The sequence below is a fragment of the Propithecus coquereli genome, unplaced genomic scaffold (genome assembly GCF_000956105.1).
Source record: "Propithecus coquereli isolate 6110/MARCELLA unplaced genomic scaffold, Pcoq_1.0 Scaffold533, whole genome shotgun sequence".
NCBI classification, from domain to species: Eukaryota; Metazoa; Chordata; class Mammalia; order Primates; family Indriidae; genus Propithecus; species Propithecus coquereli.
Genome location: NW_012151208.1, coordinates 112,539 through 131,620, shown reverse-complemented (window position 1 = coordinate 131,620; position 19,082 = coordinate 112,539). Strand labels below are relative to the sequence as shown.

At 38.8% G+C, this 19,082-nt stretch overlaps 1 protein-coding gene and 1 pseudogene across 2 annotated transcripts in view; one reads left to right on the top strand and one right to left on the bottom strand.

Annotated features, from left to right (window-relative positions):
- DZANK1 (double zinc ribbon and ankyrin repeat domains 1) overlaps positions 1-19,082 on the top strand; it is a 69,474-nt gene that overhangs the window by 14,529 nt on the left and 35,863 nt on the right. The window contains exons 6-8 of the mRNA XM_012657201.1: positions 3,951-4,036; positions 7,396-7,513; positions 12,585-12,698. Coding sequence (XP_012512655.1) covers positions 3,951-4,036; positions 7,396-7,513; positions 12,585-12,698 — 318 coding nt within the window. The remainder of the gene's footprint in view (positions 1-3,950; positions 4,037-7,395; positions 7,514-12,584; positions 12,699-19,082) is intronic.
- Positions 18,082-19,082, bottom strand: part of LOC105820662 — a 1,581-nt pseudogene continuing 580 nt past the window's right edge. The window contains exon 2 of the transcript XR_001138016.1: positions 18,082-18,127. The product of XR_001138016.1 is annotated as a thymosin beta-4 pseudogene (transcript). The remainder of the gene's footprint in view (positions 18,128-19,082) is intronic.

The following is a 19,082-nucleotide window of genomic DNA, read 5'->3' as shown; positions in this document are numbered from 1 at the left end:
AGGAGAAGAGGGGAACACCAGTTAGGAGAATTTTGCTCCGGGTGAGAGATGACAGTGGCTTGGGCCAAGGTTGTAGAGGTGGTGAGGAAAGGAGGTGGTGGGATTCAGACGGGCTTGGCTGAGGGATCAGATAGATGGAGCAAAGGGAGAGGGGGAGCTAAAGATGGTATCAGAGCTTTGGCCTGAGCATCTGGAGATGATGGTGACATTGACTGAGATGGAGAAGATGCAAGAGAAGCAGGTGTTCAGGAGCTCATGAGACATCAAGTGGAGATGTTGAGTAGACTGTCAGATATGCAAGTTCAAACTCAGGGGAGAGGTCAGGGCTGAAGATATGTATCTGGAAATATTCAATATATAGGTGATGTTTAAAGGTTAGGTCTGAATGAGATCACTTGTCAAGGCTGTACAGAAAATAGAGAGTGGCACAAGACAAAATCCTCAACTTAGGGGTCGAGCAGGGGAAGAGGAGCCTGAAAGTATTAAGAAAGCCAGAAGAATGTGGTGCTATGTAAGCCAGGAGAAGAAAGAGTTTCAAGGAGAAGGCAGAGGTCATTTATGGCACTTGTTACAGAAGAGTCTAATTAGACAAAGACAGAGAATTGCATTTTGGATTTGACAAGATAGAGGTGATTTATGACCTTAATAAAAGCCATATCAATGCAGTCTCACTACTGTAACACAAGAAAGATGCCCTTACACTAGTTTTCTACTACTACCATTATAGAACTTTGAGTTTTTAGAGTTTATAAAATCCAATTTAGACTTTTGGCATCTAAGGGCAACCCAGGCGCCTTTGCTCTCTTTCACTTATCTGAGCCCCAAGTATAATGTACCTGAAGTCATGTTTTCTATATAACCACAGCTTACCATCACATATAAAGGAGGCACAAAGAATGGCTCCCAAATCTGGTTGTATATCAGAATCAACCAGGGGAAACTTTAAATATATGTATAGGTTCCCACCCACCAACTCCTGCAATCCTCTTAGATAGTCTGGGATGGAGTCCCCGGATGTCTTTGATGATCAGCCCAGTCTGAGAATAACTGGCCTAGAAGAGCAGTTATCCTTATCCCCAGGTCCAGCTCTTTCCTTCATTTCTAGACTCTAATGCCAAAGTGTAACTCAGCCTGACCTAGTGGGTTCTTCCATCTGCCTACCCACTATATTTTCTGGGAGACCACAAAGCCCAGGTCAGAGGAGAACACACCTGCAAACCCCACTGAACAAAAGGGCAACCATCCCTACAATGGAAGATTGCCTTTGCCAATCTTCTGGAAAGAATGATTACCTGGTTACAAAATGGACTAGTGAGCACACTCGACTCCTGTGGGCAGTGCATACCAGTGTGGCCCAAATATGAATACTGCTTTCGAGGTAAAACATATCATTTTGAAGAATGAATGGCATATGACAAAACACAATAACTACTTTAGGAAAACAGTCTCCCGTGATCACAATTATTTGTAATGTGTCTAGAAATAGTTATTTTCTTTGTGCATGAATATTTGGATTAGCTTTCCCACTTAGTTGTTTAAAAGTCGTTGTTTACAAGGGGAAGATAGAATAAAATAATATTTAAAGATTCCAGTTCAGAATCCCAAGAAACTAGGAACATAGGGACAAAGACAAAGTTTGGGGAACTTGAGTAGAGTTCAGAAAGCCAGGGAGTCCAGAAAAGGACCGTACGACTTTTTTCTTCCACTCTTTTTCTTCATATTGGTAAGAGATTCTTCTCAATATTTCAGCTCAATCCAATCTGAAGCATACTTCAGCCAATATCAGAATTAATGATTCTGGTGGGTGTTATGTCAGCAACTACTAGGGAGACAGCATGTCTCTGAGCTAAGCATCTGGCTTGAGGGTGTCTTCAGGGGCCAGGCAGCAGAGTAAATGTGTGCAACAGCCTGGACAGAGGATAAATGATAGCTGACACCCAGCCTTAGTGTGAGGGCACAAGGGTCGTAGGGTCTCTGACAATGTGGAATGCCCCAGCTAGGTAAAGGGGTCACTCTACTAAGCTCCAGCCAACCCTTGACAAGAAGGATTGCGGGCTCAGTGTTGCCACATCTGATGAATTTGCATGAGAAGCCAGAAACTTGCATCTTTATGTGTAATAACCTAATTTACAAATTTGACAGTTAGTTCAAATTTTGAAACACTGTGGAGGCCAGTATACATTGGGCCAAATGAAACTCTATGGAAGACCAGATTTGGCCAGAGGACCACGACTTGGCGACTTCTGGTCTAGGCCATGTTAGATGCAATACAAAAGCAGTGAAAAGCTGTGACTGCTCTCCATTGCCTGTAAGATAAAGTTTGAAGTCCTGAGCTCAGCACACAGGCTGTCAGGTAGGCCTGAGTTCAGTACACATACTGTCCACGAGCTCAAGCAAGTGACTCAGCCATTCTGAGCCTCCGTATCCTCATCTCAAAAGTGGGGATTAATTACATGAGCCTCTTGATGTGCACTGAGATGGACACAATATCATTTCTCTGGAATGGGTGCCAAAATGCACAGCTGAATCCAATTATGAGGAAACATCAGACAAAACCAAATTAAAGGAGATACTGTGAATTAACTGGCCTGTTAAAAATGTCAAGATCATGAAGGATAAAGAAGGACTGAGGAACTACTCCAGATTAGAGGTGACAAAAGGGACATGGCAACTAAATGCAGAGTGTGGTATGGGACTGGATCCTAGACCAGGAAAAACTATGTAGCTGTAAAGGACATCATTGGCATTGCTGATGAAGTCTAAATAAAGATCTGTGGAGTAGATAATAGTGTCACATCACTGCTACCTTTTCTGATTTGGATACACTGTTGTGTAAGAGGACAACCTTCTTCTTAGGACACACACACTCAATTATTCAGAAGCAAAGGGACATCATGACTGCAACTTATTCTCACTTGATTTAGAGAGAGAGAATAAAGGCAAATGGGGCAAAAATGTTAACATAAATAATTGGTCAAGCTGGGTGTTATTTGTACTATCCTTGCAACTTTTCCGTGTTTGAAATTATCTCAAAATAAAATGTTACAAAAATAAAATTGGTTAATATTACCTACCTCATAGGGTCCTTGTGACATGTCAAGGAGATAATGACCACAAAATGCCAGGCATATTTTACTACTGTCAGACCCTCCGTAAGTGTTAGCTTTCCCCATCAAGTTCCTTCTGCCTTTCTTTCTGTCCCATTCTCCTGCCACTTTAGACCACATCAAGCCCCCTGAGTCCCAGCATAGGCCATGCACTGCTCTGCCACTGTGCCTTTGCCACAGGGTTTCTTCTACTGGGAATTCCCTTTCTCTTTCTGTTTACTTGACAAACTTGTCTTTCCTCTCCCAGGCCCATCTCGGATGTTACTACCTCTGAGAAGCCCTGCTCCCCTGGAGCAAGTGAATGTGATTGTTCCCTCCTCCAGGTTCCCATGAGACTCAGCACAAATGTGTCACCCTACTGAACCCATTGTGTTTCAGTTATTTTATACGTACATGAGTTCAGCTCCTTGGGGGCAGGGACCATGTAATATTTATCTTTGTCCCCTTCCCTGCATCACCCACAGTGCCTGGTACAAAGGGGATACCCAAATAATAATGTAGTGAAGGAAGTTAAATGTTTCTGGATAACAGCCGACAGTTGATGCACGTATTCTTATAGGAGTTTCCTAGAGATAAATAATTTTTGAGAAAAATGAGTACTAACTTAAGCCTTTAAATTCTAAAATCTGGTTTGTGATGTAAATTCAGATCTTTTTTTTATTGTAAACACTATTTTTAATGAAATATACATATCTGATTATGAATAGCACTTTAAGTAATTTTTACATATTAGATACCAGAGTAATGATTACTTATGACCTTCCCCATAATTTTACTATACCATAGCCTTTACCATTGTTATATTGACTACATATCTATATACACCTATATTCTTAATTTTAGTCCCCTGGTTTTGCACACATAAGGAGCCGGAAGAGTTTGACCAGCACGGAGATCATGAGAATTCAGAGGGAGACAGACTTTCTCAAGTAAGTATCACATTGTCTTTACTCTGTCTTACATCCTACAAAGATGCATTGTGGTCAAAGAGAATTTAAAGATGGGACATAACAGTCATTTTGCCCCTCTCCAACTTTTTAAATTAAATTTTTACAGCTTTTTAAAAGGTATAATTGACATACAATAAACTGCATATGTATTTAAAGAGTTGATGTATGTTATGTAACCATGAAACTATGACCATAATGAAAAAAATGAACAAATTCATCTCCTCCAAAAGTTTCCTGTATTGTACCCGATTGTAAGTCCTCACTTTCACACCTCCTCATCCCCAGGCAACTTATGATCTGCTTCTTGTCACGATAGCTTGATTTGCATGTGATTTTCACATATCAGTAGAGTAATCCAGCATGTACTCTTTTTTGCCAGGCTTCTTTCTCACTCAGCATAATTATTTTGAGATTCATCTGTGTTTGCTTGTAACAAACATCTATTTCTTTTTATTACTGAGTAGTATTTCACTGTATGGATACACCACAATTTGTTTATCTGTTCACTTTTTGATGGGCATTTGTATTATTTCCAGTTTTTAATTATTACAGATAAAGTTGCTGTGAGCATTTATACAGGAGTCGTTGTATGGTACATATGCTTTCATTTCCCTTGGGGTAAATGCCTTGAAGAAGAATGACTGGGTCATATGATAGGTATATGTTTACCTTTTAAGAAGTGACCAAACTGTTTTCCTGGATTGCAGGCCACCACACCTGGCCCCTGCTGAGAGTTTTCTTTTTAAAAAATCAGGAATAGATGTTGAACTTCATCCAAAGCATTTTCTTCATCTATTAAGAGGATCGTATGATTTTTCTTTTTCAGTTCATGTGGTAAATTACAATGATTGATTTTCAAATGTTAAACCAACCTTGCATTCTTATGATATATCCACTTGAAATATTATCTATTTTATATATTGTTGAATTGGATTTGCTAAAAGGTTTTGAAGAATTTTTTGAATGCATATGAATGGGTGATTTTATTTTCTTGTTAGTATCTTTGGTTGTTAGTATCAAGATAATTGTGGCCTCATAGAATGAGTTGGGAAATATTTTCTCTCCAGTGTTCTGAAAGAGTTTGTGTAAAATTGGTGTTACTTTTTCCTTACATGTTTGGTAGAATTAACTACACATTCAATTTCTTTAATAGATACACATTCATTCAGGTTTATCTGCTACTTTTCGAGTGAATTTTGTGTTTCATTTGCTTCTCTTTTTTTTTAGTTTCTTTAATGGGAAGATGAAGTCATTGATTTTAAGCCTTTTTTTGTTTCTAATATAAGCATTTAGAACTATACATTTCCCCAAGGACTGCTTTACCTGTAGCCCCCAAATTTTGATATGTTATATTTTCATTTTCATTCAGTTCAAACAGTTTCTAATTAGCATCATTATTTCTATTTGACCTATGGGTTAGTTAAAAGAGTTCTGTCAAATTTCCAAATACGAGGGAATGTTCCTTATATCTTTTATTTATTTATTTCTAATTTAATTCCTTTTCATCAGAAAACATATATTGTATGATTTGATTGGCACATATTCCATGTGCAGTTTAAAAGAACATGTATTCTGCTAGGATGAGTTCTATAAATGTCAGTTAGGTTGTTAGTTGATAGTATCACTTAAACCTTCTCTATCTTCACTGATTTTGTTTATTTTATAATCAATTATTGAGAAAGCGATATTGAAATCTGTGACTGCAATTATGAGTTTGCCTGTTTATCCTTTGCTGTAAGTTTTTTTCTTCATGTACTTTGAAGCTCTGCCTTTAAGTACATAGACCTTTAGGATTCTTATGTCCTTTTGCTGAATTGACCCCTTTATCATTATGAAATAACCTTCATTAGTCCTAGAAATACTCTTTGCTCAGAAATCTACTTGGTCTGATGTTAGTGTTGCCACTCCTGCTTTCTTTTGATTAGTGTTTATATGATGTGTGTATGTTTATATGTGTATATATTAATATACATAAAATATAAAATAATGCACATATATTTCCATACCTTTACGTTTAATCTATTTGTGTCCCTATTTAAAGTTGGTTTCTTGTATGTATATAGTTAGGTCTTGCTTTTAAAAGATCATATCTGACAAGCTCTGCATTCTAATTGGGGTGTTTAAAGTATATGTATTCTAACTGATGCCCCATTATTACATATGAATTTTTTTACTTTGGCTGGTGTGAGCATGAACTTCTCAGCTCTGTGTGAGGCCTAAGGATGTTTCCTTTGCTCCCCTTTGGAGTTTATTTTCTGGCCTTGAGTAGTTTCTTCCAACACATGCACTGGTCAGTAGTACTCATTTGAAGACTTGAGGATGACCCTCTGCAAAATTCTGAAGCTGTCTCTGCAGTTCTTCTTTGGTATTCTGTCCTAAAAACTCTAGTTGCTTTGACTTTCTCAGACTCCCAGATCTATGCCCTCAATTCATATAAAAGGAATGAGATAGGTTACTCCATGAATTGTTGAGTAACACTTAGTGAGCTTTGGGCATAAAAAGTAGGAAACTGTTGTTGTCCTGGTAGGTGGACCCAGGCAGGAGACATGGTGAAATCTTGGCAACATGGTACAGTGAGCAAGGACTGAGTAGGATAAAGAGTGTGGGAAGTGAGCTCAACCATCAAGGCTGGTAATTGTTGGGAGGCCATGGTGGAGATTAGTGTAGTCAACCAGGCAATCTAGTACACAGTATCTGAGCATCATAGTCACTGGGGAGCAGTTCATATCAATAGGTGACAGGATCATGGCCCAACCTGCTTGGAAAGACATGGCAGCAGCAGTGTATACACAGGGCAGCCTAATTCCGAGAATCCTTTCACTTTGGCTGACAGCCGGCATCCAATTGGGTGGGTAGGGGCTAAATGATGGATTCAGCTGCCCAAGAAATGGGGCAGATGCTGCTGGAACAGGGCCTTGGGACTCTAACCTGGTAAGCAAAGAGAAAGGCAGGGCTGGACCCACAGTGACCCTCCAGAGTGCCAGGCAAGAAAGAAGATCTGTCCCTTAGACTGGGCTCAATTGCAGGAAGTCAGAAAAGTGCAATGTAAACATTAGTGGAATTCCCAGGGCTCATCCTCACACATAGCCACAGTCAGGAAGTACGATGGGCCAGGCCTGCAGGAAAAGGACACCAGGGATTCCTGCCGTGAGGCCATTTTGTAATAAAATGACCTAGAGAAGCATTTCTTATCTTGAACTTGTTCCATAGCCATTGAAAGTGGTCTGCTTTTGTTTTGTCTTTAAAACTGTTAGAATGCTTTTAAATTTTCACTAGTCTTGTTAATGTCATCATTAATCGGCAATGTCATGGCCAGTTGGGAACCTGTTTTGTTGTAGGTGTGCCTGTTGCCTTGCCTCTCGTCCATCTGATCCGTTTGCTCGCTTCTGTCAAGAATGTGGCTCTCCTGTCCCGCCCATATTTGGCTGTCGTCTCCCACCTCCGGAAGGAGCTCAGGTGAGCAGCAGAATTCTTAAAAATACTTTTCATTGTTGATCTGATCTTTATTTGCAGCAGTGCCTGGTATACATGAACCACACACATATTAATAAATACTTGTTGAAAGAATCGCTGGCAGATTAAACTCTTATTATCCAGACTCCTGCTTAAGGATGGAAAAACTTACTTGCAATGTTATATCTTTTGTGTGGCCTTGCAGATGCACAGGCTCAGAAAGAGGTTGAAATTGTGTTGTTTCAATGAGGCATGCATAGATAAATAAATGTTTACTATCTGTTTGATATCTTTGCTCATAACCTGGATATAATAAGGAAATATATTCTAGAAATCATAAATGGAGAGAAGTACAAATTACTTTATATCTTTATATATCTGTATAACCATAAGATGTATCATTCTGTCCAAAGAAGCTATAGATCATTATATTTAAATTTAAAAGCTTTGGCTGAAATAATTTATTCTACAACACCCAGCATCATGTAGAGGAGGAAATTCAAAGACTTAGGAAAACAGGAATGTTGGAGTCAGTTTATCTTGTGTGTCCTATAGGCCCCTATATTTCACAAGAAGGCCCAGAAAGACACTTCCTTCACTAAGATATTGAAGAATACCTAAGTCAGCGTTGTACCTGCATCTTTAAAAAGTTCCATGGCTGCTTTCCTTTGTAGGCCAGATATGATCACAGGGGATGCTGCTGTTTAGATGGGTTCCCTGATCTCAGTGGGGCTAACAGGATTCCAGAGTGGCAGAGGTCAAGGAGCAGCACGTAACTACCAAAGACAAGGACAGCAGTGACATTTGAGTAAGCAGAATCTGATGATGGTGTTCCTAGGAATGAAATAAGCAGCCTACTACTATATTTCTTGGTCTATATAATTGAAAAACACTAGATCTTATAGCCAAAAACTGACTTAAGTTACTACATTGGAGCATCCGAGTTTCTCACTGAGTTTCCAGACAATAAGCCAGTTCACAAACCTGAAGTACCTTAGTTGAAGGGGAGATATGTACTAGCTTTGCAAGTTCATTACATAAATCTTCCTTGAAGCCTTTCCCAAAAGGATGTGTTGCTTTTGATAGAGTGCATTGGGAAAAGGAAATGCCCAAACCTTTGGGGGATTGTTAGATACTGGCTCTGAATTCATACTAATTCTTAGAGATCTGAAATACCACTGTGGTCTACCAGAAAAAGTTGGGACTTTAGGTGCTCAAGTGATAGAGGGAGTATGACCTCAAGTCTGACTTGTAGTTTTTGTTTCATATATTTTGGGTGTTTGTTTTCATGCTTGTACTGTGGGCTGAATGTTTATGCCCCCTCAAATACCTATATTGAAATCCTAAACTCCAAGGTGATGGTATTAGGAGGTAGGGCCTTTAGGAGGTAATTGGGTCATGGTGGGCCCCTTATGAATGGGATTAATGCCCTCTACCATGTGAGGGCACAGCTAGGAGGCACCATTTGTGAAGCAGAGAGCAAGTTCTCACTAGACACCAAATTTCCTGGCACCCTGATTTTGGACTTTGCAGTCTTCAAAACTGAGAAATAAATTTCTGTTTTTATAAACCACCCAATTTATGATATTTTGTTATACTAATAGCAGCCGAACAGTCTAAGACAGTTCATATACATTTATAATTGCTGTATCTTCCTGATTTATTGGCCCTTTTATCATAAAAATGTCTTTTCTTTCACTCTAGTAATATTTCTTATCTTAAAGTTCTTTATTCTCTGATATTAATCTTTATGTAGCCACTCCAGTTCTCTTATGGTTACTATTGGGGTTGTATATCTTTTTCTATTGTTTTACTTTCAACCTATTTGTGTATTTGAATCTAAGATGTGTTTCTAATAGACAGCATATAGTTGGGTTTTGCTTTTTTGTCCATTCTGACAATCTTTGCCTTTTGAGTGCGGTGTTTAGTCTGTTACCATTCAATGTCATTATCAATGTGGTTGAATTTACATATGCCATTTTGCTGTTTGCTTTCTATTTGTATCATGTCTTTTGTTCCTCTTTTCCTCCTTTGCTGCTTTCTTTTGTGTTAAATAATTTTTAGTGTGTCATTTGAATTCCTTTGTTGATTTTTTGTACTATTTTTAAAGTTGTCTGGTGCTCTAGAGATTGCAATATGGACCTTAATTTATCACAGTCTATTTCAGAATAATTTAACTTAATTCTACCAAAATACAGAAATTTTGCTCTAGTAAATCTCTGTTTCCTCTTCCTTTATCTTTTATGTAATACGTATTACTTGTATATTTATATACATGTAATAATTTTATGTGTTATACAGCTATATGTGTTTTAAATGGAGAAATGCAGTGTTATACAATCTTATGTCATTTAAAGACAATGCAAAAAACTGTCCATGGAGTCATTTATATTTACCCACATGTTTATGATACCTTGTCTTTTCATTTCTTCCTGTGAACTCAGGTGATCATTTCCTTTAAACCTGAAGGATTTCCCTTGATATTTCTTGTAAGACATGTCTGCTAGCAATTTCTGTATGTCTTTGATTCTCTGAGAATGTTTATTTTACCTTCACTTTTGAAGGCTAGGTTTGCTATATATATATAATTCTTATTTAGCAGTTATTTTTTTCTTTCAGCCCTTTGAATATGTCATTCTACTGCATTCTGGTCTCTATTGCTTTTGATGTATGTGATAAGTAGTTTTTTTTATCTTGCTACTATAAAGATTTTGTCTTTGACATTCAGCAGTTGGATTATAATGTGTCTAAGTGTGGATCTCTTTATATTTATCGTTCTTGGGCTTGATTGAGCTTATTGGATCTGTAGATTAATGTTTTCTTTTCCAATGTGGGAAGTTTTTGGCTATTATTTCTTCAAGTTCTTTTTCTGCCTCTTTCTCTCTCTCCCATTACACATATGTTTGCTATGCTTGATGTTGCTCCACATGTCTTTGATGGTCTGCTTATTTTCCTCAATCTTTTTTCTCTCTGTTCTTCAGATTGGATTATTTCTATCAAACTATATTCAAATTCACTGATTCTTCTTTCACTTCCAATCTGCTGTTGTGTCCCTCTGGCGATTTTTTTCATTTCAATTATTTTACTTTGCATCTCCGAGTTTTGATTTAGTTCTTATTTTATAATTTCTACCTCTTTATTGAGATTCTCTGTTCATCGGATCATTATCATATTTTCTTTAATTTTTTAAACATGATTTCCTTTAGTTCATTGAACATTTTTTATAATAGCAGCTTTGAAATCTTTGTCTGCTAAATCTAACATCTGAGGACACTCAAAGACAATTTCTGTTATCTGTTTTTTTCTGAGTATGAGCCACACTTTCTAAGTTTTGCATGTATAATATTTTTTTCTTGAATATTGGACATTTTGGGTCACATATTGTAGCAACTCTGGATTCTGACTTTTCCCTGTGAATTGTTGTTTTGTTTACTTGTATTAAATCTTTTTTTTTTTGAGACAGAGTCTCACTCTGTTGCCCAGGCTAGAGTGCCATGGCGTCAGCCTAGCTCACAGCAATCTAAAACTCCTCTTCTCAAGCAATCCTACTGCCTCAGCCTCCCGAGTAGCTGGGACTACAGGCATGCGCCACCATGCCCGGCTAATTTTAGTTGTTGGCTAAATTTTAGTTGCCCAGCTATATTTTTAGTTGTCCAGCTAATTTCTTTCTATTTTTAGTAGAGACAGAGTCTCGCTCTTGCTCAGGCTGGTCTTGAACTCCTGAGCTCAAAGGATCCACCCGCCTCGGCCTCCCAGAGTGCTAGGATTACAAGCGTGAGCCACCACGCCTGGCCTGTATTAAATCTTTAATATCTGTCTCCCTTGCAATGTGTGGCCACTGGTGTCAAGGTTTTTTTTTTGTTTTTTTCTTATTTTTCTTATTTTTATATTTAAGCCTGGAGTCACCTTTGGGTCTGCATATCTTAGTGTTCAACTGCAGATTGGCCAGAAATTGTGCTTAAATACCTTGAGCCAATAAGGCCGCCATTCTCTGCTGATGGAGCTGTGTGTAGGCTGGGTAGAACATTCAAACATCAGGCTATTTTCAAGTCCACCCCAGCTTTTACTCTATGTTGAGCTCTATTGCATCTCCATGTGCATTCTCCATCAGCCAGGGATGTGGGGTGGCTTGGGCCCACTATGGTTTATACTGTGCATGTGCAGAGCCTTCAGTCAGCTAAGGATATGTGGCAAGCTCATCAAGTCTCTGTAGTTAAATTACCTTCTGAAACTCCGTGTTAGACCCTCGGCCAGTTTGCAGGTCCATTGATTACCCCAACCAAGTCCATAATCTCAGACTAATGGAGTTGCTGGTCCTCCCTGTTTGCTTGCCACTGAGATCGTCACCTTAACACTTCAAATCGAGTCAGCCTTGTCCATCAGTAGCCATAATACTGCTGATTTTCACAGCTTGCCCTTCCCTGTTGGAGCTACCACACAGATAGAACTAGGGGAAGCAGCCCCAGGCAAGAACCACACAGACTTGTAGTGTTCTTTTCTTTTCTTCTTCTTTTTTAATTTTCTATAGCTGTATTTTTTCTTTCTTCCTAGTCAACTCACAATAAATGTAGTGTTCTTTTCTGAAGTTCAGTCATTTTCAGGAACTTTTCAGTTTGTTGTCTGCCCTTGGTTGACTTTCAGAGTGCTGAAATGGTTGATTTTTGACAACTTTATCTCACTTTATAATTGCTTTTCAGGAAGAGGATTTATCGACCTACTCATTAACTCATGCTATTATATAAGTTAATTTCCTATGGTTATTTTTTCTTTTTAAAACACCTTTCTTTTCTACATTACACACGTTTTTACTCTTACTAGGAATAAAATAATAATAAAAGTAATTATTTTTTATTTTATTTTTTATTATTTTAAATTGACACATATTAATTGTACATATTTATGGGGTACAGAGTGATATTTGACCACTATCAAATCAGATTAATAAGCATATCCATCATAAAGGTAATTATTTAAAAGTTGTTTTACAAAAGCAAATTAAACCTTACATACTAAGATCTACTCATACCTTTGGTTTCTGCATTCCAAGACAAACCTGGCCTTTTCTTTTGTGCAGAGGGGCTTATGTACAGAATGTGGAAACATGGTCCCTATGAACACTCCCATCTGTGTGGTGTGTGAGGCCCCTCTTGCTCTGCAGCTGCAGCCACAGGCCAGCCTCCGCTTGAAGGTAATGAAATGTGATTCTGTAGAAACATGAATGAAATACATAGAAAGTAATGTTTGAACAATTATATGCCCTTCCTCAGCTGGTAGAATGGGGTAACAATGAATAAACTAATATGCAAGGACAAAATCCATTCTAATTTTTGGGAAGGTAAAGATTTTAACTTGCCGATTGGATCTATAATGTTAAAAGAGATATGTGGTAATGTATTCCATGAACGTGGATTTGGAGGACAAATTGCATTACAGCTAACTTAGACAATTTTTACTTTATATGTTTAAATGTCAATAATTGACTTATAATATTGTTATTAAAGTGGCTTCATGCTTTTTGTTTGCTTTATTTGACTATGGGTCCCTATTATGTAGAAAAAGTGATTAGGACTAGTCACATGGAAGAAAAAGTTACATATAATCACAATATTCAAAAAACTTTGCTAGATAAATGATATCATACTGTGAAAAAATTTTTGGTGGAATCATTGAACATACAACTGTATCTTTTCTCCATTTTTTCAATTTACAGTCCCACTTACCTCCTCTTTAATCCCAAGTAGAGGATAAAATAGATTTAATAGAGGGAATTTGGGTGATAAAAAAATTCTAGAAATTTTGAAGAACCGGCTGGGCCAAAGTCAGGTATATGAAAATTTACTAAACTTTTTGTTAGATGAGTATTTTCAATCTTAAGAAACTTTAAAAGCTACCACAGGAAGCCACCATACAGCCCTAGAAACCTGTCTCCAGACTTCTTATATATGAGAGGGAGAAATCAACTTTTCTCTTATTTAATCCACTGTTATTTTGAGTGTTCTGTTAATCACAGAAGAACCTATTCTTATTAATACATCTACTCAGGATGTTTGAAGATAGTATTATTCCAAACTCTTTGGACTATATAAAACTGGAGGAAAAGGGGTGAGTGTCATGCCATCTTTGGTATTTGAAATATAGAGTTCTTTTCATTCTTTGGGAAGACAGAGAGATGGAAAGGTATTAGTAAGTAATTTTTCCCTTCCTTTGTTATAAATCCTATATTGAGGATGTAAACACAGAATTTCTTTAGTGATTAGTAGAATTAAATCCAGGAGTGGTCCCTTTCTTAAAGGGCAATTTTTATGAGAAGAGAGATGGTCACTTGCAATTTATTTCTGTTCTATTGGTGGGCAAAAGTTAGAACATAAACCTTATACTGAGGAAGCCAACTAAGAATTCAAAGATGAAATTTAGAAAGTCAAGCCTGCTTAATTTCTGATGTTGTGTTTTCAAAGGGAATTATGGATTTTGAAATTATTGGGTAAAAAAGCTTCATATAAGCGAAATATTCCTGGAATTTGGTACAGCTTTGATAAAGAGCTTTCTCAAACATGTATTTTTCCAAGATCATAGGAAATAATGACTTAAGATGTCACTCTTACTAATTTCTCCAGAAGTGAGAATCTCATGATCATTTCTATTGCACTATGTTTGTCCCTAGTGTTTTATTTGTTTTGGCATAGGATTTTTATGATTTACTAAAAGATATAAGATATAAGTATATATGTTATACTATTGATAATTAAGAACTTAATTGTATCTCTTTCACCAAAACATTTGAGTCACTGTTCTTCTTTTTTGATTGGAAACTTAACCACATACACAGTATATTCTGTACCCTAAGAATTTGTTTGAAGAAGTCTAAACTCCCAGCAATGCCAGGATGGCACAAGGAGTGGTGTGAGCCTGAGAAAGTCTCTGGATACCTGCTTTAGGGTCCCTCGGGGAAGAGATCTGAGGAAGGAGTGAGGTCTCTAGGCCAGGCCTCCAGTGGTCACATGGCACTTGGGCCTTGCCCCAGGCAGTTGGCATTCCTTACCATGGGGTGGCCATGAACTTTCCTTTAGGTTCACCCAATTTCTCTGGGTTCTGCCTTACACTTATACTGTCAGCCCTCAGGTGCTGAGGGGCTTGAATTTTCAAAGATGTCTTTTTTTTTTTTTTTGAGACAGGGTCTAACTGTGTTGCCCGGACTAGAGTGCCGTGGCGTCATTCTAGCTCACAGCAACCTCAAACTCCTGGGCTCAAGCGATCCTTCTGCCTCAGCCTCCCGAGTAGCTGGGACTACAGGTGTAAGCCACCACACCCAGCTAATATTTCTATGTTTAGTAGAGACGGGGTCTCACTCTTGCTCAGGCTGGTTTCGAACTCCTGAGCTCAAACAATCCGCGCGCCTCGGCCTCCCAGAGAGCTAGGATTACAGGCGTGAGCCACCGCGCCCGGCCTCAAAGATGTCTTTTGACTTGACTTTTCCCCGTCATGCTGCTTCCTGGACTACTCTGTAGGGCTCTGCACACTGCATTCCCCAGGCTCTGACTCCTAGACTCACCTCCTCCTGCCTGGATTCAGTGGCCTGGGCCCCTGCTTGTCATGGCCATGCTGGTTGTGGTGGTGGTGGTAGTGGGGTACAGAGGATGAATTCACTAACTCTGTCAGGGACCAGGGCCAGGGTTGGCTTTGAAGAAGAGGTGGCATCTGAACAGATACTGGGGGAGGCATAAGTATTTGCCTGATGAAAAAAGAAAGGGGCTCATGTGTATGCATTTATGGGGGGGTCAATGGAGAGAGAGGATGTTCCAGGCAGACAGACAGAGACTGGAAACTGCAGAGTGTGCTTCAAAGTTTGCAAGCCGGTTGGTTTTGCTGAGCTACAACAATGCTGGGGTGCTGTGGATTGTGAGAGATGCCGCCTTCTCTACTGGACTTAGTAGGTCGGATTTTTCCTTATGGGTCCTGAAGTGTTGAAAGCAGGGACAGGTTTTAATTAGACTTGATCTGTAGAGAGACTTTTATCATGTGATCTCTGTTCCTAAAGGGAAATACCTAATTTTTATGTTGGACAATTAGTATTGCTACTTCTTTCTACTCATGGAAGGACAACCGTTTGGGAATCCTGGTGTGACAATCTTCATTTCAGTGCTTTTCCCAGATGTTACAAGGGCGACAGGTTTTAAGATAACATTCTTACCTAGGCAGTCACCTCTGAGCTCAGTGGGAATACCCCTATAAGCTACTCAGGGAAGCCAGTAAGCCTCACGTCCCCCAAGGCAGCAGCATGCCTGTTGACGGGTCCCTCCTCCCCTTTCTGTGTCTGTTTCCATCTCATTCCTGGTAAAGCAAAAACAGCATCTGCCCTCTTCCTGCCACTCAACTGCTGTTGCAATCTTGTCTTGTGTGGATTGAAAGGCTTTGTCAACTCTGAGGAGTTTTGCTCTATCGGATGTTTTTTTATTGCCAGGATTAAAAGATAAAGTAGTAGTCATGTCTCCTCTTAACCTCTGGCAAAGGTACCTATTTCAGAATAAGAGAGGATTTTACAATTTAATTCTTAAATTAATACCTATTTTTTATAACAAGTGAAATAATCCGAAAAATACAAAAAAGTACATAATTTCTCCACCTCCACTTCTACCCCTGCCCCTGCCAAAATAACCAATGTTAGCATCTCAGAGTATTCTTCTATGTATTTTTCTAGATTTACAGAAACATATGTATTCACACATTTAGATTTGGTTTGGTTTGTTTTTTAAACAAAAATGGAATCATGATATACACATTTCCCTGCAACTTGTTTATTTCACTTAACAAATGTATCCATTGGCCATTTCCTAAGTTGAAGACTTATCTTAGCATACCCTTTCACCATAAGATATTAACTTTCCTTTAGCAAAAGGAGATACTTCCGTTTCCTTTGGGCTTTAACTAGCAACATGCAGTATACCTCTAGGACTTTAGTCTTATTTGGGGTTCCTAAATGTGTGGCTTAGGGATGGGATCCTTTTGAAGTCAACACTCTGGGGCTCAGTTACCTCCTATGAGGCCCAGAGTCTCACACAGGGATTTGGGGCTAAGGCCAGTGTGATCACAACTCTACATCAAGTAGAACTTTAGCTTAGTATCTTACAAAGTCAATTTTGAGATAAACTTTGCAGTGACATGTACTAATTTGTTTCTAACATTCTTCCTCATTTATTTTGCCAATTAAAGCTCATCATTTGGGAGTTTGAATATTGTTCTTGTCTTCCAACTGCTTCATGAGGGAAAGTTTTTTTTTGTTTTTTTTTTTGAGACAGAGTCTCACTCTTTAGCCTGGGCTAGAGTGAGTGCCGTGGCGTTAGCCTAGGTCACAGCAACCTCAAACTCCTGGGCTCAAGTGATCCTCCTGCCTCAGCCTCCCGGTAGCTGGGACTACAGGCATGAGCCACCATGCCCGGCTAATTTTTTCTATATATTTTTAGTTGTCCAATTAATTTCTTTCTAATTTTAGTAGAGACGGGGTCTCGCTCTTGCTCAGGCTGGTTTCGAACTTCTGAGCTCAAACAATCCGCCCGCCTCGGCCTCCCAGAGAGCTAGGATTACAGGCGTGAGCCACCGCGCCCAGCCCATGAGGGAAAGTTTTATCTCAGTTGACTAAGTTGGGTCTATTAAATTCCTTAGAACCATTCAAGTAGATATGTTGCAAATGCTGTGGATGAGATGGCAAATGAGGGTATTGACCTTTTTTTAAAGTCCTAGTCATAGGTGTTTAGCATCCTTGTTAGTGCCATCTGATGGTGGTCACAATCTCAAATCACCCCTACAAAAATCTGTGAATTTATGAATGTAGTGGGTTGTAATATAAAGTGATTACTGACTGTGGGTCGTGGTCACTGCTCTAGAAGGAAGTGAGCTAAGGCGTGGTGTCAAAAGCTTCCACAAAAACCATAGAAAAATGTGTTGACCAAGAAATCTATGTTTGGTGGACCTGATGCAGTAAGGTAGACCACCACAGATTCTTCGTAGTATCTCAGAAGAGGGAAAACAGGGAAAGGTATTTATAGGACGTTAGTGCTGGAATCGGATGATTTTTTTAAAGAGTTTTTTATAAGATTGAACCCTAATGTACACTATGGACTGTGGGTGATAATGGTATGGCAGTGTAGGTTCATAGATTCTAACAAATGCACTAATCTGGTGTGCGATGTGGATGGTGAGGGAGACTGGTGGGGGGACAGGATATATGGGAACCTTCTGTAATTTCCCCTCAGTTTAGCTGTGAACCCAAAACTGCTCTAATAATATAAAGTTTGTTAACTAAAATTTAAAAATAATAGAGAGTTTTGCAAGGCATGGCTGGGATTGGGAAAGTTTGGATTGGGCATAATCATGACATACAGTTTTAGATTGTGAGCCCTGCAGGGTGAGGATCTTGAAGGAAGCTGTTGAACTTTATAAGTAAACAATTTTAGTTGGGTTCTAGTGTTCTCTTTTTAGAGGAAATATTTCCTGCAGCATACTACAAGATTGTTTTTGTTTGATCTCAGTATTTTTTAACACGAGGATAGGAAATTCGTCTCATTTCTCAATGGGTTTTACCAGAACTTTTCTGAGGCAATTATCTTCAGGAAGGTTGCAGCCCTAAATTTCACGGAAAAAGTGCTGGCAATTTGCAGATTATGCTATGGCAACTTTAAGTAACTGAAGAATGTTGGCCCCAGGGAGTGCCAGGAACCACTGAGAGCACGACCGTGTTTCTCTGCTACTTTGAATAGCAGTCAGCCTGCCTCTGCCCTTTGGAGTTGTCTAGATTGGCCACTGTGGTTTCCTGAGTTGGCTCAGGTTCCTATGAAGACTTGGGAGTCTTCTACTAACAATGGAGTTAACCAGACTTTGAAAGATTGGGATTTCATAAAGCTACCTAGTGGTATCAGAAATAAAACTACAGAAGTTGGGCTTTCTTTTACTTGATCATCCTCTTTACCTGTAGCAGTTTCAGAACATACTATTATTACTTTCAGGACACCTAGAAACCAGCGTCTTAGAATAGAAAGGAACCCTGAGCATCAGTGATTATTGTCAATTGGAAAAGATAGTATCCTGAAAATACAGAATGGTCCAGTGACTAAACAGATGTTAGCAAGCCTCTGCTAGCTGAGTTCTGGTTAGACTATTTTAACCATTTCTTTTTTTTTTCCATGTTGCAACTTAACCCCAGAGTCCCTATTCAAAAAGTTGCACTTACCATTCCCTTTCTAAGGCAGTCTTTCCACTCCTTCCATTTCTAAGTGAGAAACTATAGAGCAAACCTAAATTCATGTTTAACAGAAAGCCCTATGGGGTAACCCCCGAACCCCAGAACCAGATTACTTATAAACACAGATGATCTTTTGCTGGTCTTTCTGCTTACTGTTTAAGCCATGAAATGGAGAGCCTACTACTGACTATCCCATTTTCCACATTGGAAACAAACAAACAAAAATCTTACACATGATCAGTGTAAATTTTTCAATTTGCTTTCCCAAGACCAAATGAATACTCTTTTCAGTGTGTTTGTTTGTTTGGGGTTTTTGTTTCTTTTTTTTTTTTTTTTTTT